The following is a 24,912-nucleotide window of genomic DNA, read 5'->3' on the forward strand; positions in this document are numbered from 1 at the left end:
GTCTTTTCAGGAAAAAGAGACAAAGAGGGCATCTTGCCAGTCAATTTCAAACACGAGGTCAGATGCAACTGTCCCGAGAGCTGAGGGACGCCGGCTCATGGGAAATGAGGTAGGCTCACGAACGATGAGGGAAGGACCAGTAGGAACGTAATGTAGAGGGTGGGAGGGGGGGATTTTGGGGGGTGTAGGAATTTTTTTTTGAATACCGGAGGTGACACTTTTATATCGCGAAAATGCGTGGACAAAATTTGGCTCTCTCTAAAAAACAGGCGTTATATGGCTAGGGACCACTACGTACTTTACTAACAGTTGCTGGAAATTCCTGAAATACCGCTTTTAATGGTTAACTTGCATTCTAGCTCTAGCTCCAAAAATTAACAAATGATCATCATCAATTGAATCTACTCGTAGCTACTTTACAAAATGTATTTCGTGCTAAGAAAATCTATAGTTTCAAAATTTACAGGTTATAAACCTAGAAATTTACTTTTCAATTGCTTATTCAATTATCTTAATGTCCTGTGTATCACTAACATCGTCAATTCTCGTCTCTCCTTCGGTTCTGGCTTGTTTCTTTCTAATCAGCAATAAAAAAATAAAAGCACGTGGCGAATTTTAAAACATTGAGAAGAACCCATCATCAAGTCAAATCATAGTAGAGTTTGGAATTTAAAAATTGCAATAAAGTTTCTCTCTGAACTACAGAAAAATCGATTCTTTACAGTAAGGCAAATGCAAGCTGTAAGTACTACTCGATCAAGAATTGATGTTTAAGCACAGCGTAAAAGAAAGCTAAAGTCGGCCCATGAGTCGACTGACTATGACCGTGACACTTTGCAACCAATAGAACATCTTCAGATTCTGCCGGTTTCATTCCAGAATGAGGCGACCTGCTTCCCCTTCCCTCCCACCCTCGTGGAGTTGTTAGTCCATTAGAGGCGACTTTTTCGCCCATGGCTTTTTTGTAACACACTACGGCTCCTCTGGAAACCAGAAAGACCCTATCTATCATTGTATTCATATGCACAGCAAACTAATGCTAAGTTATAAGCACTAAGCTAGGATTCTGTTTCTGATCAAGATCTGATCTGTTAGTCCATTACAGGCGACTTTTTCGCCCATGGCTTTTTTGTAACACACTACGGCTCCTCTGGAAACCAGAAAGACCCTATCTATCATTGTATTCATATGCACAGCAAACTAATGCTAAGTTATAAGCACTAAGCTAGGATTCTGTTTCTGATCAAGAAACAGAAAATCAACGCAACTTGAACTGTTGAAATTCGTTATTTTCCTCTTCTGGTTCGCTTGCAGTATAGAAAGTGATCTGTCAGCAAATGCGAAAGTATACTGAAATCAATATTGAGAATATAAGAAGGAAGGACTCATTAATTATTTAATATGGAGAATACAGGTGAAGGGACTTCCCTGATGTTGAGAATCTATTACATATTTTTTGCTAAATTATTGGCCGCTTTTGCATGTTTTAATACCTAAAAAAAAACGTTCTAAGAATCACTGAGCGGATTTCACGGTTCCCTTACAGGGGAAGGAAGTCATAATACGAGACTTAATCTCCTGAAGTGGAGAGTATCGTTCGAGTTCCAATCTGGGATCCGTAGGGATTTCCTGATGGAGTGAAAGGATAATTGTTAGTTTTGTTGGTGCATTTTACTGTTCAGAAGGAGGGCTAGCTTTGACCTTGACCAAAGGATTATATCATTCCCCGAGTCCACTTTCTCTTTGTCAGCGGTCAGCATCTGTCGGTCGCATAAGAGGGGGCCGAGAAAGAAAGCTTTGGAAACGCAATCGGCCATACTTGATTTCAACGCATCGCGTTTGTTGTTCCCCTTCCCCCGCGAAAAACCCCCACTGATCTCACATTTTAGTTGACAATAGGAGGTTGTGCAGTGGGGGTGGGGGGGGGGGGAGGAAGGAGAATGATGAGGGGGAGGTAAGGTGTGCTAGGAATCGACCGTTGAAAAGAAGACCTCTTGATAATTAGAAATTTTAAGGAGATATTCACGCACTTATACATACCTTTCCACGGCGTCTGATAGTTCTGAAGCAAAACCCCACACACATTCCACCGATGAAGGCAGCAATTATAGCGCAAGATAAAATAGTGACACTAATCTGGGGAGAAGTTGAGCATTTTTCCTTTACTGCTTCTAGGTTCATTTTGGATTCTAAAAGGGAAGTGACAACAAAATATTCATACTGCGATGAAAATACGACGGAGGATTGATTTAACCGAAAGACTAGCTAATAATTTCTGACAACTTCGTATGGAGATCATCTAGTTTCTGTTTCTTCAAAGGCCTCACTACATTCAGCTTACTTAGTTCGCGATTGGCGAGAGGGCGATTTACACGTGCGCGCGAGGGCTAACACGCGTGACTTCTCGCCCGCGCAGAATGACTTTTAGGCTTGGGTTGGACTGTACAGCCCATAAATCACTATTCTTTATCCACTTTACAGTTGGCATGGGAGGACCGGTAGCATTGCAGAAAGTTACTTTAGAACCAACAACAGGGCTTTGGTTCCTGGGATCTTGAAAAATATCCGGCTTTTGGGTATCTGGAATCTATTACATATTCGTATTCCTGAAACTTTCACCTCTCATATTTGTAAAAACTAAAATTTTTTGAATCGTTTCTGGGATTTTCCGAGGTTAAAATATCTTTAAAACCGACGTTTTGACCAGTTTTACTGGTCTTCCTCAGGTTGTTTAAATGTTGTCAATATGGTGGATTGTTTAGTCTTTCAGCTTGGTGACCGCACATGACGTTTCGTGAGTATTACACGACGTTTAAACGATGTCAGATTGCGCGGGAAATGTAGTCTGAGGTCTGTCAAGTACTTCTACTTTTGCGATAATTCACTGCCTATTACGGTCTTTTTTCATAATCAAAGAAGGAGTTTAGGACTGGTTGAAAATTCACTGCCTATTAGAGCCTTTTTTCATGATCAAAGGAGGAGTTTAGGACTGGTTGAAACATGGAAACAAGTCTTAAACTCCTTCTTTGATCATGAAAAAAGACTGTAATAGGCAGTGAATTATCACAAAAGTAGAAGTACTTGACAGACCTCAGACTACGTTTCCCGCGCAATCTGACATCGTTTAAAAGTCGTGTAATACTCACGAAACGTCATGTGCGGTCATCAAGCTGAAAGACTAAACAATCCGCCATATTGACAACATTTAAACAACCTGAGGAAGACAAGTAAAACTGGTCGAAACGTCGGATTTAAAGATATTTAAACCTCGGAAAATCCCAGAAACGATTAAAAAAATTTTAGTTTTTATTACATATTTCTTTGCCATTTTAATCTGTTAAAAATATAAGGAAGTCTTACCCAAGTCTTCTGTGTGCAAGAACGCCTCTGACGATGTCCTCTTACCAGCACTGTTGGTTGCAACGCACTGATATCTACCACTATCTTCCTTCTTTACTTCCGTTATTATCAGCCGACTGTGATTGTTTTTATCGCCTTGGACATTTGCCCTCACATTGGATGTTACCTCAGAGGAATTGTTGTTCTTCATCCATGAGATGGCTGGTGTAGGAATACCCGTGGCAGTGCAGTTGAAAGTTACATTGGAGCCAATGAAAACGCTTTGGTTCATTGGGTTTTCAGCAATCTCAGGAAAAAGAAAATGAGGCGCATTTGTGGTCTCAGGCGGACTAACCTTTTCTACAAAATAAACAGTCAAGAGTCGTATTGTTGTAGGCCATTTTACAGTTGTGTACTTAGTTGCCAAGCCTTTGATTCAGAGTGAGGCTAAAGATGACCTTGTTGTGATAGAGACCTGTATCTAGTTAGCATGATAACAAAGTGATTTACATTTGAAAGGCAGCAAGGTTTGTATCATAACAAGGTCATCTCTAGCCTCACTCCCGTTCAAAGGCTTGGCAACCAAGCACACAACTGTAAAATGGACTATTGGTGCGAAAACCCTGAGTAGTGGGTAGGTATTGGGGGGGGGGAGGTCGGGGAATGGGGGGGGGGGAATGGGGAAAAAAGTGATAGTCAGGCTAGACCATAGAGAAATTGTGACTCTCCGGTGTTGTTCATTTGAATTTAGGTGCATCTTTAAATCAGGACTAAAAAAAAATTAATAACATTAAAAACCAAATGAAGGGGGCAAACTACCCCTTGTTACGCACTTTGCATTCAGGGGTAGGACAAAAAAAAACTTGATAAGATACTTAACAAGGATGGGAGGGGTGCTGGAGGGGGAAGAGGTAAGACGTGGTAAATGCCATTTTTATTGGCCAGAGTAAACTGAATAAAACTAAAAAAAGTTAAACAATGCAAGGGAGTCTCACCAAAATCTTCTACGTGCAAGAAAGCCACTGACGATGTCTCCTCGCCTGCACTGTTGCTTGCAACGCACTGATATCTGCCACTATCTTCCTTCTTTACTTCCGTTATTATCAACTGACTGTGATTGTTTTTGTCGCCTTGGACATTTGCCCTCACATTGGATGTTACCTCAGAAGAATCGTTGTTCTTCATCCACGAGATGGCTGGTGTAGGAATACCCGTGGCAGTGCAGTTGAAAGTTACATTGGAGCCAATGAAAACGCTTTGGTTCATTGGGTTTTCAGCAATCTCAGGAAAAAGAAAATGAGGCGCATTTGTGGTCTCAGGCGGACTAACCTTTTCTACAAAATAAACAGTCAAGAGTCGTATTGTTGTAGGCCATTTTACAGTTGTGTACTTAGTTGCCAAGCCTTTGATTCAGAGTGAGGCTAAAGATGACCTTGTTGTGATAGAGACCTGTATCTAGTTAGCATGATAACAAAGTGATTTACATTTGAAAGGCAGCAAGGTTTGTATCATAACAAGGTCATCTCTAGCCTCACTCCCGTTCAAAGGCTTGGCAACTAAGCACACAACTGTAAAATGGACTATTGGTGCGAAAACCCTGAGTAGTGGGTAGGTATTGGGGGGGGGGAGGTCGGGGAATGGGGGGGGGAATGGGGAAAAAAGTGATAGTCAGGCTAGACCATAGAGAAATTGTGACTCTCCGGTGTTGTTCATTTGAATTTAGGTGCATCTTTAAATCAGGACTAAAAAAAATTGATAACATTAGAAACCAAATGAAGGGGGCAAACTACCCCTTGTTACGCACTTTGCATTCAGGGGTAGGACAAAAAAAAAACTTGATAAGATACTTAACTAGGATGGGAGGGGTGCTGGAGGGGGAAGAGGTAAGACGTGGTAAATGCCATTTTTATTGGCCAGAGTAAACTGAATAAAACTAAAAAAAGTTAAACAATGCAAGGGAGTCTCACCAAAATCTTCTACGTGCAAGAAAGCCACTGACGATGTCTTCTCGCCTGCACTGTTGCTTGCAACGCACTGATATCTGCCACTGTCTTCCTTCTTTACTTCCGTTATTATCAACTGACTGTGATTGTTTTTGTCGCCTTGGACATTTGCCCTCACATTGGATGTTACCTCAGAAGAATCGTTGTTCTTCATCCACGAGATGGCTGGTGTAGGAATACCCGTGGCAGTGCAGTTGAAAGTTACATTGGAGCCAATGAAAACGCTTTGGTTCATTGGGTTTTCAGCAATCTCAGGAAAAAGAAAACGAGGCGCCTTTGTTGTCTCAGGCGAACTTAAGTTTACTGCAAAATAACCAGTCAAGAGTATCATAGTAAGTGGGTGAAAGCTGGGGAAGGAAAGGGGTGGATAGAGAGATAATCAAGCTAGAAATCAGAGAGATTGCACCTGAATTATTACCTAATTTTCGTACCCACTTTTGTTAAAAGGCCAGTTGAAAATCCGTTTTACGACAACCTTAGATGTAGGTAGAGAAAACTGAGAAATAATGATGATAGACATTTACCCTACCCAAATTTAGTTGCTTTGGAATTTTCCTTCTTTTACCTTTACGACGAATTTCGATTGATTTTCTCCTGCAGTATCCAGCATAGTCATTTTCTGCTTCACAAGTGTAGTTCCCAAAGTTTTCTTCAGTCAGATTCTTAAGAAGTAACAGACAACTCAGTTTATTTAGTGGTTGCTTAGGCTGGCATTTGACTCCTATTGGCGTCCCATTAGGATCATACCACTGAATAAACTTGACGAATCTCCTGGGATATAATTTGTCAGCAGCCCTTGTCCTCGCTTCACAAATCAGACTTATGGCTGCTCCGATAGGTTGTGTGCGGTCTGGCGGACTTGAGGAGATATTAACTTCAGGTATAACTGGACGAGGAAAGAAATTTAAAAGCCACAAATTTTAACAACCGGTAGATCACTAGTAAGTTTGCGGAGCACAGAATTCAGTGAGTAAAATTCTCTCATGGAATGAAGTGTCAACAATTAAAAAAAGGGTTTACTGATCATTATATTCATAATAAAAAAAAAAAAAAAAAAGAAAGAAAAAGACCTGGGTAAGAGGTTAAATACCTACTAGTTTTGGTATTACATTTTGCGGCACCACCCGTGACTGATGAGAGACAAAATAGAGAATTGGTAACAAGAACTTGTAACAAGACAAACTTGGCTGTGTCTTTTCTCCAGAATGAGTTGACCATCGTTGATATACTGTCGAATATTTGATTCTGGTACAAAAAGGAAGGAAGAAAGAAGAGAACTCCTTGTTAATGCAGTTTGTTGTCTTCTTGGTTTCTTTATAATATACGGCTTCACACACGTACTTTTATTGAAGAACATTGCATGTGCAGCGACTACGCCCTTGATGGACGTCAATCACCCCCCTATTTTTTGGTGTCTCTTTAAGTTGGGCGCCTTTTCTTTGAACTGACAAAAAAAACAGATCCTGAACTTTGACGGTCAACAGTTAAAATTACCTGAATCATGTATGCATTCCCTGACAAGCCCGGCCACGACAATTTTAATACATCCTTCTAGGAATGATGATCGAATTCAAAAATATTTCTTAATCTATCATTAAGACGGTTCGGCTGGCTGACTGGAAATTAAGTGTCAGTGCTACTCATATCATCAGGTTAAGGGGAAACAAAGTATTAGTTCTTCTTATCATGACCGAAGACTTTGTTTGAGCTGGCGGTATAAGGTAAACCAAACCATACAAATATGAACCAATAAATTTGTTTCTTCTAATCTTTCAAATTTCATCATGATAAGACCTCCAACATATCCGCGGCTGAAACAACATGAAAACTGCATCTTTAAAATCCGGATGCATTTTGCAACTGAATATTCGGCCACCGTTATAATTGTTTTACTTTTTGATCCCAATTAATGCAATTAATCGTTGGAACTTCTGAGTGAAGTTAGCAAACAGCGCACTAGAATCCTCCGTCCGGATCTTCTCATCTCGGGGCGACGGAAATATCGTAGCGCAGAGGTAAAGTACGATCTTTTGTTTGTAAAATAATTTAAAAACACATTTGATGTTGTCTTGTGAGTTCTCCTTCACTCGTGTCACTCGTGTAAACAGCCTTTAGGCTCGAAACAAAGTTCATATGGGGGCAAACTGTTAGGTTACAAAGAAACCTAACTTTCGTATAAACCTTGGGAAAGTTTACACGAAAGTTTTTTATGATTTGGTAACCATTTTCAAATAACCCATCGATTGAAATTTCTTCGTTAATTCGAATCGACAGGAAAATTTAGCCGATTGATTTGGCAAATGGTGAATTAGCATTTGGCTGGCTTCAGTTAGGAGTGATCAAAATTTCTTCCGTTCGTTAATTAACACGAACATCTGGCATAAAATGTCTTCCAAAGTAAACGATAGCCACGGAAACACATTGATTTGAATGAATGTTAAAAGTAGATTAAGGTGGAAGGCTGGGAAGAAATAGCTTCCATATTCCAGAAGGTCAGCAGGTCTAGCGCTATGCAGAAATCCGACCGATGAAAAAGAGCCGGCATCTTCAAGATTTTTTCTTTTTTTTAATTGCAAAATTGCTGAATTGAGCTAAGCTGTTCTAACACACATCGCTGAGGACTTTTATTGGGCCAAAAAGTATTTCTTAAAGAAAAAAATTACTACTGTAACTTCTGATCCAGTCTTATGCGCGCTCGCTTTTCATATCCTCATGTCTGATATAATGCCATAACAAAGGAATGAACAGACAACCGCTTCCCGCAGAGAGAAAGAAAAAATATATATAAAAGAGAGCATCATTCTCAAGTTGAGTTCTATATTTCTGTTGGATCAATCGAGCAAAGGTACAGATGTTGTGGCCAACGTCCGTGGCGTGATGATTGCGCATTCATGAAATTTAAAACTGTTATATGAGTGGCATTAGATATCGAGGCATTTAGATATCGAGTAACATAGATCTCAAACGGACTCGGCTTTTCGTCGTGGTGTTAAATATCCATGTGTTTTTGAAGGCGATTAAAAAACATATAAACCTTGAGCTTTGAAATTGTTTCGTGTCACATACTGTTGGCTCAACAAATTTGCATTTGAAGCTGTGAAACATTGGTGCAATTAAAAATCGGCCCATTTCAAAGATCACTTTAATCTAGCCTTAAGAATCAGAATAAGGCGCACCAGTTAAATCGTCCTTTTATGACAAACAGTTCTGCTATACTAGTGAGTCAATCAATCGAATTCGACCACCGACAGTCATGATTTCGGCTGTGAAAAAAATAAATACAACTTAAAAAACCATTTACTGCACAACTTAAAAAGATAAAAAATTTGAGGACGAGAAAATTCGCTTTAAAAGAAACGTTTTCTTTTTATTTGACAAGCTTACAAGGTCGTCAAGAAATGCCTGTTCGCATCTTTTGTCCATCAGGGATGATGATCATGAAAAAAAGATGTGAACAGACATGCTGATATTCCCTGCTTCATTTTGTAATACCTGATCCCCTCTTAAAAAAAAAGCTGTGAAAAAGAATTTTTCAAAATTAGAAAAACAGCTGTGAAAAATAATTTTTCAAAATTCTGCTTCCAAATAAGAAGCACTCCGACACATTTCTTCAATTTTAGCAATTTGATAAAACATTTGAACAAGCGCCATACACTCCGTTTTTTAAATCATCTGACTTAATTTAAGTCCTGGCGTTTCAAATGTTCAAGTCAAAAACAGAAAATGAATCGAGCTCGGTTTTTTTCCGTAGCAAAGAATGAAGTTATAATGCAACGCATAACGGAGAACTTCTGCAACTAAACCACGATAAAACACATATCATGGTACAAAGCCGACGTAGTTTTCTATTCATTCGGCTACATTTGTGGAGAACGGAGTTTTAAGGTAATGAGCGCTTATAGAAATACCCCGCAAGTCTTCTCTATGGTGGCTACGCTAATTCTAACCAGAATCCCTGCAGCTTTATGCAAGTCAAGACAAGAACACTGCGAGAGAAGAATGTTTCGTACATCTCTTACGGGTAGAAAATCGAGAATGTTTCTCATAAAAGACCATTAAAAAAAAAAAATTGCAAAAAGGAAGATCTTGAAGCAAAAAAAAAAAAATAATAATTAACGTTATACTCACCTCAGTATGGTCTTTCAGGTGTCAACTGAAACTAACTCAAGCGGATGTCGTACAATGCAGGACACGCAAAACTTTTTATAATTGAATGCAATTTGACACATTTCATCAAACTGACATACATTAGGAAAACAGATATTTTGGGAGAAAATTTGACTCTAAGACACGCCACTTCAGGAGGGTGCAGAACCTCTGTAAATAATCAAAACTTAATGTCTGTTCCCAAGTAGCCTGCTTGCATTCAATTCAAGCGCGAGAATCAGCGCGACGAATATTCAGTCTCCACATTGGACGGGTGGAAGATCTGGGACGAGTGACTTAGCGAGGGGGAGGGGGAGAAGGAGGGGTAGAAAGAGAAAAACCTCCCCCACCCCTCCCCCTCGCTTTTTCACTCGTCTCAAATCTTCCACCTGTCAAATATGGCGACAAATATTCACCGCGTTAAGTCTCACGCTTGAAAACACAAAGCACCGCCTGCAAGCGGTGGAAAACAGTTAGCTTTGTTTTACAGAGAGTCTCGATGATTCCCTAGACTTAGTCGAGGGAGACATTGAAGCTCTCAGGTGGGGTCAGATCAAATATACTGGCATGATTTTGGGCATATTGTCAGAGCATCGAATATAATGCCGGCATTATGACTGAAACTATTGAAAATTCCCTTGACGGGCAGTTCAGTAAGAGATAGATATCTGTGGCCTGAATACTGTCGGCTGCACTATTAAGGATTTGATTTATAAGATGCTGTGTTCTGAAGCTCATAGTTTTAGACACAATGCCATGTTTTCAGGGGTGACGCTCAAGTGTAAATAAATGTACTCAAATTTTCGAATACAATTTATCTGACTCTCCCCTCGAGAAAACCGTAAACTAACTGTTCCCCGAACTGTGACCACCAGACCAGACATTTAAGTGCTTTGTTATACTTCCAGTGGAAAAACCTAGTGGGCTAGTAAAAAAAGGAGCGTTTTAAATGTGTGTAGAACAATTCAGTTTTTGTATTATGCAAACGAGGAAAATAGTGCATTTATACGTTGTGCATTTAAAATGATAAACTACAAAATCTATATGTTCTTTGGACTTGGCACCATACGTGTGAAACAGAGAAGATACAAGATCACAATACCTTTTACATTGTTGCCAGGGAAGCGCTCTTCCTTTTTTCAATTTCGACTAAACTTTCTGTAAAAAATCATTTATATTTCAAAAAGAACTGCTCTACTCCTTTCCGTGAACTTTCCTTGACTCTTAAGAGTGACTACGCACCTAATTTCTCCTTGCAAGATCACTCCAAAATCAAACTTCAAGGTCACGCTAAGAAATGGAAATGATCATTGATCAAGTAAAGAAGCTCTCGATTGCTCAAAGCAAGGTCGATACTCAGGGGCGACGGGGTAAGGAGACTGCACAATACACAGGTAGTTGTAGTAGCCTGCAGTGCAAGCGTCATTTTTTCCATTTTTCTGGCGACGGAGGCCAGGCACGGGTTGATTGCGAGGAGTGAGACGTGCGCGGGGGGAGGAGCGTTTCTCTCTCCACGCACTTACCTCACCTTTGCGTATGTTCGCCGGAAAAACGCAAGAAAGCCGTTCATTCTGCTGGCTAGGGTGACCGGTTTTATGCACTGTTTGAACAAATTATCGACATGTATATATGCACGATCCTTCGCAGTAAAGCACTATTTGAGCAATAGTGAAAATCAGACCTGAAAAAAATTTCAGGCCTGTACGGGATTCGAACCACTGACCTCTGCGATACTAATGCAGCGCTCTACCAATTGAGCTAACAAGCCAACTGGAAGCAGGCCATCAAAAAAAAAAATTTCAGGCCCGTACAGGCCTGAAATTTTTTTCAGGTCTGATTTTCACTATCCTTGGGTTTCACACACGTGACCAATACCTTAGCAACGGTTACTATCCGCCATCTTGGTGTCCCTCGAGCGTAAACAAACCGTATCTAACGAAGAGTTCATGTGAGAAAGAAGGGATGGTTTTATGCATTATTGTTGGCTGTTCGAGCAAAAGTGGAAAGCATAAAGACTAAGGATTTTTTCGTATAATAATTTAATAATTTTATTATTTCTATAGCGCAAAATTCATTATATATATATGATCTAATGCGCTATACCTAAGATCATCTCAAATCAAGGGGAAGAACAGGAGGAACTAAAAGTTGTTGTATTGTTCGAGGCTTGCGGCTGTTGTAGATCCTCGATTTTTTGGTCGAGCTTTTCTTTGAGCTTCTTAGCCGATGAGAAATCGATGTCTTTAGCCCTCGCATACGGCACTTCATTGACCTATGTCGGCAAAATCCATGAGCATTTTACCTGAGTGCAAGTAAGCTTGGGGTGTCACGAAAACTCACACCCCGAAAACTCAGACTCCTCGAAAATTCAAGAGATAAACTCGAATCATGATCACTCCTGGTAATCCCTCGTGTATTTTGACCTTTTGGATCTTCATCCATCTGAAGCAGCAAAAGCAAGGCCGCAAGTTGCACGTTTCGCAAAATCGTCCGATGGTTGAGTATTAAAACATTTTAGAGTAACACAAGACTTCATTTAGCTTTGATTTCCTCCATTTTTCCCGTTAATTTTGAACTTTTCATTCACAGTTAACAGGATCAAATGCGCTCGCTCCAACACCAAAGTATTAAAATGTTGCGTGACTTTGACGAGCCGAAAGGGACGTTTGTTTACCTTTTTGTACTTCGTCGCACAGATCCTTGATGTCCCTCTGTTAAAATTCTTAAATATTTCGCGATAATAATGGATACAAACAGAGACTCGGCCCACCAGTCCCAAAACGAAGACAATTTTGCGACCCTTGGGCTAGAGTTCTTAAATGAGGCAGAAGGAGAAAAACAACGCGAAAGAAGACTCTGCATCAGCGCCGTCACGATTCGCCTCACTGAAGAATCACTCTTGATATTGTTGTTCGTCTTTCGCGTCGGATTTGTTGCATAATTCCACCGGTTATATTATAAAAAAATTGGTTCATGCTTTATGCTATGCACTATCGAATTATGGAGCACTTCGGAAGCTTGGAGAACACTTCGAGGGACCTGAGTTTTTGGTGTCTGAGTTTTCGTGACACCCAGCGACCTTGCCATGAATTCTAGTAGTTGCCTCTAACATAAATAAAACACTCGCGATATGTGAGCATAACTCAGCCAGTCCAGCTTTGCATCCCAAGCAATGGGCTGACAAAATAGTCCCATCGTTTTCGGAAATGACCCAAATGTTCACTAAAGGATCATTCATATGCTGTGAATGCCAAACTCGTGCTCTCACGGCATACTTGCCCGCGATTACTTTGCCTACAACTGAGGTTACAAATCCCGACACCATTTGATTAAACGCCTCTAGACTTTTGAACGCCTTGAACTGCTTCTTGGTGTAGAAGCTGGTCTCAAGAACGAGGTAACTCAGCAAGTCCGACGCTTCTACAGGAGGCAAGCATTTTGGACTGAACTTCTCGGCTGGTACGCTTGCAGGGTCAACCCCAATGACCGAGATCTTTCGCAAACATCTTTCCTTCCAACTCTCTAAGCTTTCGGCATCCTCAGAGAGCACTGGGATACCTTAAGATGAATGCCACATACTTTTATCGCTTTTTTCTTCCTGGATATTCATGTAGTTGGCGAAATAATACGGCGATAAGAGAGAGGGCTTCACTATAGAAATCGACTAATTATTCATAAATTTGACACCCGAGGGACACCAACATGGCGGACACTAGCTTCAGCAAAGCTTGTGACGTCACCTGAAACCCAACCATTGCTCAAATATTGCTTTACTGCGAAGGATCGTGCATATATACGTTTCATAACCGTAGTTAATACATATGTTTCATATGTTTGTTGTTGTTAAATTATCGACATATCGATCAATTTGACAAATGTATATTACAAGGGAAACTCATGCTGTTAATTCAAATCTTAAAAAATGAGTCATAAGAAGAGTATCTTTTGATTGCAGGAAACTGGCTCAACGAGTGAAATCGTCTTTTAAAATGAGATAAGAGCCAGACTTTTCTTGGTGATGATAGACTCGCTAGTCACTTTCATAGTAAATCTAACACCTCGCAGATAACAATTTCGCTCCTTCTTTAAATGCGGTATAAAACGTAAACATTGGCTGCTTAACTTTTACTCCCGACGAACTTCCGCGATGGTCTGCAGTTTCCTCCCCAAATGCCAACCAAAACAATCGACCAAATTTAATAACAATTTATTCTACGGAAATCACAGGCGGCCCAAGCGTACTGTGGGTGATTTTGTGGAATAAAGGTCATTAACAGGAATAGATAACGGATTGTAATCGAAAAATTATGAAAAAATGAAGATAAAATCCAAAAAGAGAATAAAAGCGAGGAATATGACGTCCCCTTACACTTTTTCCGTAGTCGCTTTGTCGCCGATGGTCCTTTTAACGCTGTTTTGGCGATTTTCTTTGTAACGCTGTGGTGCTACCAGTCAACTGTATCTAGCAAAACGGCAAGGCCGAAAACTTCAACCGGTCCCGAACACCAACTGTCGCCACTCAATAGCCGATAAATTCCACAAAAGTCGACCGATGTCCCTCAAATTTCCGCCCGCGAAAGGGCATAGGGCAAGATAAGGACTGGACTGGACTGGACTGGACTGGACTGGACTGGACTGGACTATTTTTTTGGACGATTTTATGAGGGGGAGGCACACCTTTAGTACTCAGGGAGGGTTGGGTGCAGGCGACAAGTACTGAGAGAGGGGTGGGGGAAGAGTGTTATTACTCAGGGAGGGGTGGTAGGTGGTTGTAATTGTAAACGCTACTGGTTAATGGAGCTTTTACTCGGTTCTGTCCTGGTGTACCGGTTCACAAGGGAATTACCATTGTTCTTTCTTTGTTTAGGAGTTATCGGTTAGCTATTGTGTATTGTTTGGTCTTTTGTATTGGCTCTTGTGAACCGGTACACGAGGACAGGCCTTTTACTCGATCGTAATAATTATTGACTGTTTTTCAACTGGCGCGCGGAAGAAAATTTAGTAGGGAGCAATAAAGACAATAGAGTGTTTAGATCTCGGAACTATCGGTCTGATAGTTGCCCCTTGGAAATTTGATGTTCTTGAAACTAGCATATTTGTTTTAAGAACATCAAATTTCCGCGGGGCAACTATCAGCCGATAGTTCCTCGACAGAAACACTCTATTGTTTAACTAGGTATTTCGGTGTAATGCGAAATTCTGTGATCTCGTCTGATAAGATCACGGACAAAAGGAAGATAGATAAATTCAGTAATAACATACCGTATACACAAAGGAAAACGTGAAGCAACTGATAGTGCACACACAAGTCGACTCAAAAAGCACACGGATAACTCAACAATGGTGGATCGTAAACGCAGTATTTTAAATATAAATTAAAGTCCAGTGTTTATTTGGCACTTTCGCTTTCGCATAACGGAAATTCCGAGATCTCGTCTGATAACATCAATGACAAAAGGAAGAGAGATAAATCTGGTAATTTACACACTGTATACACGTTTTTCGAGGTGTGCGTTTTCAAGTAAGAGTACACTGTGACTTCGACAGACGATCCAGGAAACGGGAAACAGTAATTATACCTCTTCTTGCCTGTTCAAGGCGGATTGAGAGCAATTCCGCTGGTCTCGGTTTTTCCGGGTCAGAGGACGAAGTTGACCTAGTTCTTAGCCGAGCAGCCATATTCTCTCCTCCTGCTGACATACATTCCATGACAATTTATCCCTCGCTTAGTGCAAAGCTTGGTTTGGGGTGAACGAGAGGCTATAGTTCGAGGTGCAGAGTTTCTTCTGATATATCAAACCATGCTCAATAATGTATCTCCATATGATGCATTGATTGGGTTTGGACTTCTATAAGAAGTAGTCATTCACTTCTTAAATTTATTATCTTGGAAGGAAAGATTTAAGGAGATAGGCACAACATGGGCTTGTTTACTTTCTTTTTTCTGGTTAAATCTAGATGTCAATCTTTTCCCGATGGGCGTGAACATTCTGGTCTGACCAGACAACAGGCTTATGTCAAATTTTTCATTACGCATCAGCCACGCTCTATAATATTTCGCCATATAAAGCATTGATGGCTTTGGGCCCGACCATATTTGAGGGAGATAGATCACTACTTGGCTACCTTCTTGGGCAAGAATACTAAATAACGAACTAGTTGAGTTGATTTTTCAAAGCCACTGTTTCCAAAATGCAAGTATTTGATATAGGTATACCGACTCGCACTCGAGTCTGCTGTGTCAGCTGGTGCAATGATTACTCGAAGCGTTTCTTGAGTTCCGAGATACGCAGAAATGGTTTTTTTTTTCCCAGATGTGAGCTTCTTTGGGACCGAGAGAGACTACATTACCCCTGACTCTGAAAAGAAATATGTTGTCTTTGAGTCGTCCATAAATAAATTGCTGAAAAGGTGCCCCAGTTGTGGAGATATAATAATCGATTGTGAAAGGAAAACAACTGGTAGCATGTTATCAGTTCAATTGAGTTGTAACAGTGGCCATACAGTAAAGTGGGATTCACAGCTAGTAGTGAAACGGAAACCCCTGGGAAATCTATTGTTGTTTGCTGCTATTTTGTTTACAGGTAATACTTTCACTGCAATCAGCCAGTGGGCATCATGCTTTAATCTTCAATTTTTCAGTGAAAGTGTCTTTTATGACACACAGAAAAAGTACTTGTTCCCTGTTATTCATGAGGCATGGGAAGCTGAAAGTAGGAGGAAAATTGAGATTCTCACTGCCAAGGGTGTTGTTAATCTTAATGGCGACGGTCGCTGTGACAGTCCAGGCCATTCTGCAAAGTATGGCACTCACACTTTTATGGATGAGGACACTGGTAATGTGGTGGCATTTCAGGTGGTTCAGGTCACTGAGGTCACATCTTCTAATGCAATGGAGAAAGAAGGATTTACGAAGTACATAGAAATGCTTGAAGGAAAAGATATCACCATCAGTAGGATTGCAACAGATCGCCATGTCTCTATCACCAGTTCCATGGCCAAAGATCACCCAAACATCAAACACCAATATGATGTGTGGCATCTCTCCAAGTGGGTGGTAAAGAAGCTGACTCATAAGGCAAATCAAAGGGGATGTGAGGACCTCTCACCATGGATACAATCAATCTCAAACCACCTATGGTGGTCTGCTGCAACCTGCACTGGTAATGTTTTGGCTCTTCAAGAAAAATGGAAGTCACTCTTAAATCACATCTGTAATAAGCACATCTGGTCAGGAAATACTCATTTCCACCAATGCTGTCATCAACAAATTTCTCCCTCTGAAGCCAAGAAAGTCTGTTGGCTTAAGCCAAACAGTCAAGCTTTCTTAGCTATAGAGGAAGTGGTCCTAAACACCAAATTGTTGAAGGATATTGCTAAGATTACTGACTTCTGCCACACAGGTAGATTAGAGGTATATCACTCCATGATGCTTATGTATTGGATAGATGAGATAGATAGATAGATAGTTTATTAGAATATCGAACATGGCAGTCCGTAGACTGAATTGCGTTACAATTACTTAGAACTAGGAATAAATGAGTTCCAAATACAAATTGAAATTATAACAAAATCATAAATGCGAAAAACTCTCTATATATGAATATGTACAAACTAGTCTAAAAAAAAAAAATTTATGTACACATACTTGGAATAAAAGTGTTCTTAAAACGATTTGTATGTGTACGGGGCATGGCATAAGCCCTGGACTGTCTTAGATTATATCTGTGTTCTCTCTTAGGAGGTAAGACAGGCACGAGTTTGTGATCCGGGCATGACGTGATAGACTCGAAAAGCTTGCTACACAGAGCCACGCGTCTCGCATGCAAGGTTACTAAGTCGAACCTGCCCCAACATTCGAAATATGACGCATAAGGACAAATGATGGAGAGCGCTCTCTTTTGCACACGTTCAATGTCGTCACTAAGATACTGTGGGAGCGCGTGATGGAAAACTGGCGCACAGTACTCTAAAACAGATTTTATCACGGTGCAATAAAAATTTATAATGACGCTCAGTGGAACGTTGGCGCGCTTTAGAAGAACAATAAAATAAAGGCGCTTGTTCGCTTTCTTAATGCACTCTGAGATATGTTCGTTCCATTTTAAATCTGAGCTAATAGTGACTCCTAGGATTTTAACACTGTTTGATACTGATAGTTCCTTGCCATTAATCACAATTGGTGGAAAATTGTGAGTGTTCCTTTTAAAGTCAATGCGCATCTCCTTGCATTTATCGGCGTTCAGTTCCATCCTATTTTCGATCGACCACGCTTCAACAGCGGAAACTGCGCTTTGTACATCACTGGTCAAACCTCGTGGTATCGTTTGGGCGATAGTCGTGTCGTCTACGTACTTCCAAGTGAACGCGTCGACCTCAAGATCGTTGACCATTAATAAGAACAACCAGGGACAAAGCTTGGTCCCCTGTGGTACCCCGGCGGGGAGTGAGCCCCACTCTGACCTGCAGTCTGATGACAACCTGACACGCTGTTTCCTGTCTGACAGAAAATCCAGCACCCAGACGCGAACCCACCGTGGCATGTCCAAGGTTTCGATCTTTCTGGCCAGCAAATTGTGATCAATAAGATCAAAAGCCTTACGATAGTCGAAAAATACCACTCTAACAGCTGCGCCTGTGGCGTCAGTGGCTTGTGACCAGTTATGTACCATGGAAATCAGAGCGTACAAGGTGGAGGATCTTGGAATACCGCCATATTGGTTCGGTTCTATGATCTGCAACACCGCTGGACTGACGTATCTGAGTACCACAAAATCTTCCGCAACCTTAGAGATAGCGGGCGTCAAGGAGATAGGACGCAGGTGCTTAGTAGCATCTACCACGGGTTTTTGCTTAGGGAGAGGCACCACGTCCGCAAGCTTCCAAGAGGCGGGAAGCCTTTGTTCTCTAAAGCTCGCGGTCAGTATAGATGTAATAGGCTGTGCGAGAATCACTGCATATTCCCTGAAAAGCCAGTCACCGATGTCGTCAGGTCCAGCTGCCTTCCTCGGGTTTAGATTGGTTAGAGCGTGTAGGACATCAATTTCCGTAATTAAAGGCATATCGGAGTCCTCCACTACAGTAGGGACAGCGTATAGGGGTTGGTAATGCTTCATGGGTTCTAAGAACACAGCGTTGATAGCGTTAGCTAGTTCAACGTCACTTAGGCGATCGAAACTGTCCCCGAGCTGAAGGTTGGAAAGGAGACTTTCAGAAGATGACGCAGGATTCATACCGGCGATTCGTTTAACTGCGCTCCACCACTGCGAGGGCTTGATGTTCTTTAAATTATTCACTTTGCTTGCATAGTATTTACTGCGAAGTGACTTACGCGTGCGGTTGACGTCATTTCGATATCGCCGGTATTGATCCCTGTCTCCATTGTGGAAGGCGTGTTGACAGAGCTTAATGAGGTTCTTGAACCGCTCAGTAACCCACGGGGGATCATTCAGGTGAAGTCTGACATGTATAACCGGCATTAAGTGGTGGAGACCAATTTTGATGAAATCCGTAAACAGCGCCAATTTAGCCTCGCAGTTAGATGCTTCGCTAACCACTGACCAGTCGATAGACGCAAGGAAACGCCCAAACTCGGACGTGCGACTGGCCCGAGTGTCCCGCTTGGAAAGGATTCTTCTACTTGGGCCTTCCCTTGGAGCAGGAGTTGTTGGGTGCACGAAGACACGTGAGCATTTCTCATACCAGGGCATGGCTGCTAGGACCCAGCTTGCTGCTATTGACAATAATCACAACACTGGCCGTAGACAAGCTGTAATAAAGTCTGGAGCACAGGAGGGCCTGGCACGCTACAAACTTTGCTTTCCCAAGGCAAACAAGCGATGGGTTGTAAAACCCGTAATTGAAAAGAAATCCTACGAATATTTGAGAGATTCACTCGCTCGGGTTGTTCAACGATGTGAAGCGGGAAACAGAATTGCTCAACCAATACCTGTTCTTTTACCGAGAAATATAGCCGCAGAGCCAACACCTCCGAAGGCAGACATCATTGATAACCATTGTTCAAGATTTAATATGTAAATTAAAAGCCACAAAGAATGTTTTTGTTTGGTGATTTAACTCAAAGGGATTCTCATATATGTTCAAATTTTCTGTTTAAAAACTATATATCAAAGACATACTAGTTTAAAGTTGTCAGGAGCCCGGAGGTTGTTCATAGAAGTAGGAGAAACTAGATAGCTCTTCTTTAATAATCAATTCACTGATTTACTTTAGGTTATTGAATGCAATACAATATTCCATCACAAATCTCTATAGTTGAGAGAAGCACTTGTGTTCATCATCGGCAATTATATTTAAAGAAAAATTAACGAACTAACAAATGGAGCATATCACAGAGTATTGGAAGGAGTAATGCAAAAATAACTAATTTTCTTATTCTGTAATCAGGCCTTTGTAGAAGGGTTCAATGGATTGTAAAATATATTATTGTACAACTATGTACATCATGTCAGTGCTTTAGTTTATAAGATAAAACTTTTCATCAAATCATTCGTCAGCATATCGAAAACCTTCAAAGGCAAACTCTTCTTCTGGCCCTGGTGGAAGATAAAAGTTTCGTCTACACATAACTGCACATGATGGTAGAACTATCCTGATTTCCTTGCCCAGTATTCCCCAGCACCACCGAGCCAGCTGTCTGTAAGCAATATGTCGAAATAATTTATGTTCAGGGCCATCGTATGGATCTTTGTACTGTTGCTTGTACTGATATCAGGTAGTCTGTAGGACCCACCTGTTTATGCAAACTGGATGAAAACCTAGATGCTGCGTAATGCATTTTGGTTCCTCTTGACATTCACCACTAGTTACTGCCGCAATAATTTTATTTTTCACTGCCGCTATTTCCTGACAGCAAATACAGGCCTCCACTCTTCCCATAACCTGGCAGTTTTCACACGAACACCTAGATTTTAGAAAATGCTCCGCGGTTAAAAAAAATAATAAACTGACGCTGTCTCAGGGAATAAAATGTGTTTAGGCTCTTGGATTACATATTTTTATTGGTATGGACAGTGTATAAAGTATTCACTTACTTATACGTAGTTTGTACAAGGAAAAATAAACGCTGGTCCGAACGGGGATTTTGGGATCCTACCGCTTAGATCTTGTCAGTACTATTACAATCTTGACCTCGAAAGCGACACTGAAAGCTTTGAATCGTACACACACTGCATGAAATGAATCGTCTACTTAGTCGTACTGCAGGGCCAAATAAAACAAGATACCAAAAAAAAGGGTACACACCTGAGTTAAGTATCTTTTATTCATTCTCTTTTTGTACGAATACACTGAAAGTAGTACATGCACATTATCGTATGAAAACATCGCAGTCGCATGTTACATACCAGTCAGAATTTTCCAGTCGCGGATTTGTGTTTTCCTCCTCGCTTTCCTCGCCCGAAATGCTCTCGTTATCGCTCACGCTTTTATCTGAGTTCCTGCGTGGCTCAAACTGATAAGGCTGAATGGACAATCTATTTGTAGCACTTTCTTCGTCGTTAAAACTATCGTTAATAGGGGCAGACTCGGATAAATCCATATTTCGCATGTACACTAAACAAGTCCACACCTTCGAGTCTCGCCAGGATCATATTTCTTGACGATTTGACGTCACACGAATACACGCTGACCAATTATGAGCAGGCAGTTAGCTTTCAAGATGGCGGAATTCTAATCGCGTTTTCGCTCTCACTTCAGAAAATATAACTAGGTTAAAACGAACAGCCAGCAAAAAAGGTTATCAGAAATCGAAACAGAATAAACAGGCCAATAATGCCAAATTACTTCACAAATACCCCTGCGTTCCCCTTTAACAAGGCACAGTAGTCTCTGGAGAAGAAGTAGTATGAATGTAAAGCTGTTGAACGTTGGCTTTTACAAACATTTCAGCGAAAGTTGTGGTTTTCCAGGTTTGACCCTTGTAAAACTTCCTTTAAATAAACAAATATTCAAACACTACACTTTTCTTTGTCGCACATCGGCAGTGATGTATGATGGGCTATGCCCTTTGCAGATCTTTCGCTCTATTTTTTTGCTCTAAAATGAGCTTAATCCCCCGAAGTACCATGAAACATTCAATTATGATACATTAAATTATGATCGAAGTAAGATAATCGTTTGCTCCTGTTTCGTATATGTAACACACGACCTTAGTTCCTGTAGCCACGTGCTTGATAGTCTAGTGTTTCATTTTTGCGTTTTTCAGTAGACCTCATTTTGAATTAAAGCGCGTTGTTCTGCACGCGAGAAACATGTTTCTGAAGTAGCAACATTCCGCTTACATTTGGTTCACGGTTCGGTTGTAGACTTATAATTAAACAAAGATCTCTTACGCGAAGTATTTCAACGAAATGGGTATAGAGAAACCCCGAGATAAACTTTGTAAACAATTATTATCAGGATGTGTTGACTCTCCTACCAAGTTCTATTGCTATTGAGGGAGCAATGCAACAATTTTAGGACTGCAATCCCCTTTTGTGATACAGTATTATGGACGGTAAGACCATATTATGTTAAATAAGCTGTAGATTGGATGTAAAATGCGAAACAATTGAGTTTGTGAGTGAATGTGAACATTTTCGAACAACTGAGGGCATCGTCAAATCAGCTCATTTTATCCAACTTTAAAATTTGATTTAATCGCACTGAATCATTTCCCCAAAAAATCCTTTGGAGATCGAAAAGAACCACACTTCGCCTTCCAAAAGCCAGATTTTCAGTCGATTATTTGTTATAGCACATAGCTAAATATCGGGTTACTTTTGACCTATTTTTAATCTTGTTAGAAGAAGGTCGGTTAAATTCAATTAGACTGTGTAAATAAACGATCAAGAATTGCTCAAATTGCTGTGAACATATATGTATTGATGTTGTTTTTCAAGATTTGGTAGGTTTTATCGGTCCAAGTGTTTTCAATTCGTGGCGGGACGCTCCGAGATTTGTCTGAAATTTTGAGCTTCAAAAGCGGCATTTGGTCGAAATCCAGTTATTATCTATTTTCTCGAAAATAAATCGATATTCAGCCAAACGAAGTATGCAGTGCTTTGCTTCACCATAAGGCCTACTCGGGGGCCTACCTAACTTGAGAATATGAGCCGAATCGATTTTTTGGCTGTTGCCACCAAATGTTTGACCGTTGGTAACATTCGCTCTTAAAGTCCAGTGTTTACGTGGCAGTTTTGTTTTCGCATGGCTAAAAAATTAAAGAAACGTCGCGGCCCAGCGCAAAATGTTGATGTAGGAGAAGTCAGTCGAAAAACCGATGGAGTAAAAGTTCCATTAGCCAGTAGTGTTTACAGTTAGAACCACCTACCACCCCTCCCTGAGTAATAACACTCCTCCCTCGCTCCTCCCTCAGTACTTGTCGACTGCACCCACCCCTCCCTGAGTACTAAAGGTGTGCCTCCCCATTATAAAATGGTTAAAAAAATCGTCCAAAAAATAGTCCAAAAACTCGTCCAAAAAAATAGTCCAGTCCAGTCCAGTCCATATTTTACCCAATGGCGTAAGTGAAGTATCATAAGAATTTTTGGCTACGGAACTTGCGGTAGTTTCTCACACGCCCAAAAGGGAAGCGGATTATGTTTAGCTTAGGGAAGGTACGTTTTTTATTGGGGGGGGGGGTTGGGCCGGGGTATTTTAGAAATTTTTGCCAAAAAAAAGTCGTGGCCCTCCCACTTTCCAAATTGGATTAATGCATGACCCTTCATAAATGCCTAAACAAAAGGATCTGACCCTCCCCCCACCTCCTCCAAGACAAAAACAACCGGAAGTGGAAATAACTGACCGGAAGTGTTGCTCACATAACCGTGTCTGCGCACAAAGCAGTTAATTGCGTGGCTTTGAACGATGAAAACTTGAAAATGGGCAAGTATATTCGAGGAATAGAAAAAGGGAAATGCGCTTGTGGAGAATGCCAGAATTTCATGTGGTCAGATAGAGCAACTTGTGGCTATTGTGGCTGTTTGCCGACTCGCCATTCTAAAAAGGATGCCCGCTACTCCTCTGACTCTGTTGTTGGCACATCGGGTGCGGGAACAAGTGAAAGTACAAGTCCAGAGAAGTGGAAAGATGACGATCTGGGGTGGTTCCCGAACCCAAAGGGCGAATATACTGAGTCCTCAAATAGCATTTTGTCAGAAAGGTGAGCTTTATATTGAGTATAGGCGAATGTCGTGTAAAGAGAGAAGTGGCAAACTTTGTAAATTTTGCGAGAAGGATGAGACTACCAGCGCTCCACTTCCAACTCGACGACCATATCCCGACTATGGCAAGCTAACAAACTTCCATTATCTCTCTTGGAGTGCAACTCCCACCAATGGCCGTGAACCGGATGACTTCCAACCTCAAGCTCAGATTAAGCGATTGTTTTAGGAAAGTGAACTAGTCAGTGGGGACAGTGAGGCTATTAGGTTTTCAGATAAATACATTGTCCCCGAAAAGCTTGTAGCGGAGTATGTTGAGCACCTTACCCAGATAAAAATGCGCAAGGAGAAGAAGAAATAGGAGACTGAAACTGGAGCGAATGGAACGGCTGAACCGGGAGTACAATGACATTGACGGGGTTGGACTGTACAACTCCGATACAGTAACTCTGTTACAGTCTTATGTCAGTTTTTCGCTTCGTTTGGTTTAATTGTTTCGTTTTTCTTAGCAATTGATTTAGTTAAGTAGATTATACTGTATATTTTGATTTCAGATCGAATAAACACAGCAAACACAATTATAATCAGTTATACGATTTGCGAGTATTCTTCGACAGTGGATTATCGCTAGAAATGCGAGACATTGGCTATTGCGCAATCAAATTCGAGCCATCTGGCAGCCGGATCGGGATGTAAACATTTATAAGCGTTTGTATGGAACATGCAACTGAAAAGCGAATATCTCTTGAAGACGTACAGAAAGTAAAATTGTGCAACTGCAGCTTGGTAGGCTATTATACCACGAGGAAAAATATGTATAGATCATAATAAAGTAAATGAATTTCATGTATACTTGCGAACGTTTATGATCTACCATTCGCCCCCGCAAAATTTCTAAGGATTTGTGTGACATTTAACGAAATAAAGCGAAATCATAGTCAATAAACTACGAATGCCGACGCTGGAGACACGATGGCAAAAATGTGCAAGTGGATATCGTAAACACATAAGACAAATTAACTTACTTGCACTCGTATAGTCCTCGTAGACTAATTTTCATGTATACTTGCTCTGGTTGAAAATTGCACATAAAGCCGATCGACAAATTTCCCTGCTGATCCCTCGATAAAATCCCTAAAAATTGCTGAGTTCAAAATGCGATATCTCCGACAAATGTGCTCCAAATTTGTTTCAAAGTCTATCGTTGGAAAGCTCATCTATCCCTGGTTTTGGTGGTATAACAGTCATTGTGGACAGCG

General features: G+C 40.9%; 2 protein-coding genes across 4 annotated transcripts; one reads left to right on the forward strand and one right to left on the reverse strand.

Moving 5' to 3' along the window:
- Positions 1-319: 319 nt before the first annotated feature.
- On the reverse strand, positions 320-24,887 carry LOC111338040 (protein sax-3-like). 3 transcript variants are annotated; one of them, XM_088761106.1, is made up of 8 exons: positions 24,679-24,887; positions 6,433-6,587; positions 5,908-6,228; positions 5,307-5,645; positions 4,335-4,673; positions 3,361-3,699; positions 2,041-2,189; positions 320-1,629 (listed from the first exon to the last, which is right to left on the reverse strand). In XM_088761106.1, exons 1-8 carry the CDS (start codon positions 24,741-24,743, stop codon positions 1,516-1,518), a joined length of 1,821 nt encoding a protein of 606 aa, XP_088617232.1. In that variant the 5' UTR covers positions 24,744-24,887; the 3' UTR covers positions 320-1,515. The 3 variants fall into 3 exon arrangements, with proteins under 3 accessions (XP_088617232.1, XP_088617238.1, XP_088617247.1); XM_088761112.1 differs by having other exon boundaries at positions 320-1,327; positions 24,679-24,886; XM_088761121.1 differs by lacking the exon at positions 24,679-24,887 and having other exon boundaries at positions 320-1,327; positions 6,437-6,587.
- Positions 15,255-19,927, forward strand: LOC148741442 (uncharacterized). Its single transcript, XM_088761435.1, has 2 exons — positions 15,255-16,929; positions 19,161-19,927. Exons 1-2 carry the CDS (start codon positions 15,784-15,786, stop codon positions 19,524-19,526), a joined length of 1,512 nt encoding a protein of 503 aa, XP_088617561.1. The 5' UTR covers positions 15,255-15,783; the 3' UTR covers positions 19,527-19,927.
- Positions 24,888-24,912: the final 25 nt, after the last annotated feature.

Source organism: Stylophora pistillata, chromosome 1 (genome assembly GCF_964205215.1).
Source record: "Stylophora pistillata chromosome 1, jaStyPist1.2, whole genome shotgun sequence".
NCBI lineage: Eukaryota > Metazoa > Cnidaria > Anthozoa > Scleractinia > Pocilloporidae > Stylophora > Stylophora pistillata.

Excerpts from the sequence above, each read along its gene's own strand:
- LOC148741442 (XM_088761435.1), top strand. The coding sequence starts at position 15,784 with ATGGTTTTTTTTTTCCCAGATGTGAGCTTCTTTGGGACCGAGAGAGAC. Across the intron at positions 16,930-19,160 it reads ACTCCATGATGCTTATGTAT|TGCACGAAGACACGTGAGCA; the intron begins TGGATAGATGAG and ends GGAGTTGTTGGG.
- LOC111338040 (XM_088761106.1), bottom strand. The coding sequence starts at position 24,743 with ATGTGCAATTTTCAACCAGAGCAAGTATACATGAAAATTAGTCTACGA. Across the intron at positions 6,588-24,678 it reads CGAGGACTATACGAGTGCAA|AATCAAATATTCGACAGTAT; the intron begins GTAAGTTAATTT and ends TTTTTGTACCAG. Across the intron at positions 3,700-4,334 it reads CTTGCACGTAGAAGATTTTG|AAAAGGTTAGTCCGCCTGAG; the intron begins GTGAGACTCCCT and ends TTTATTTTGTAG.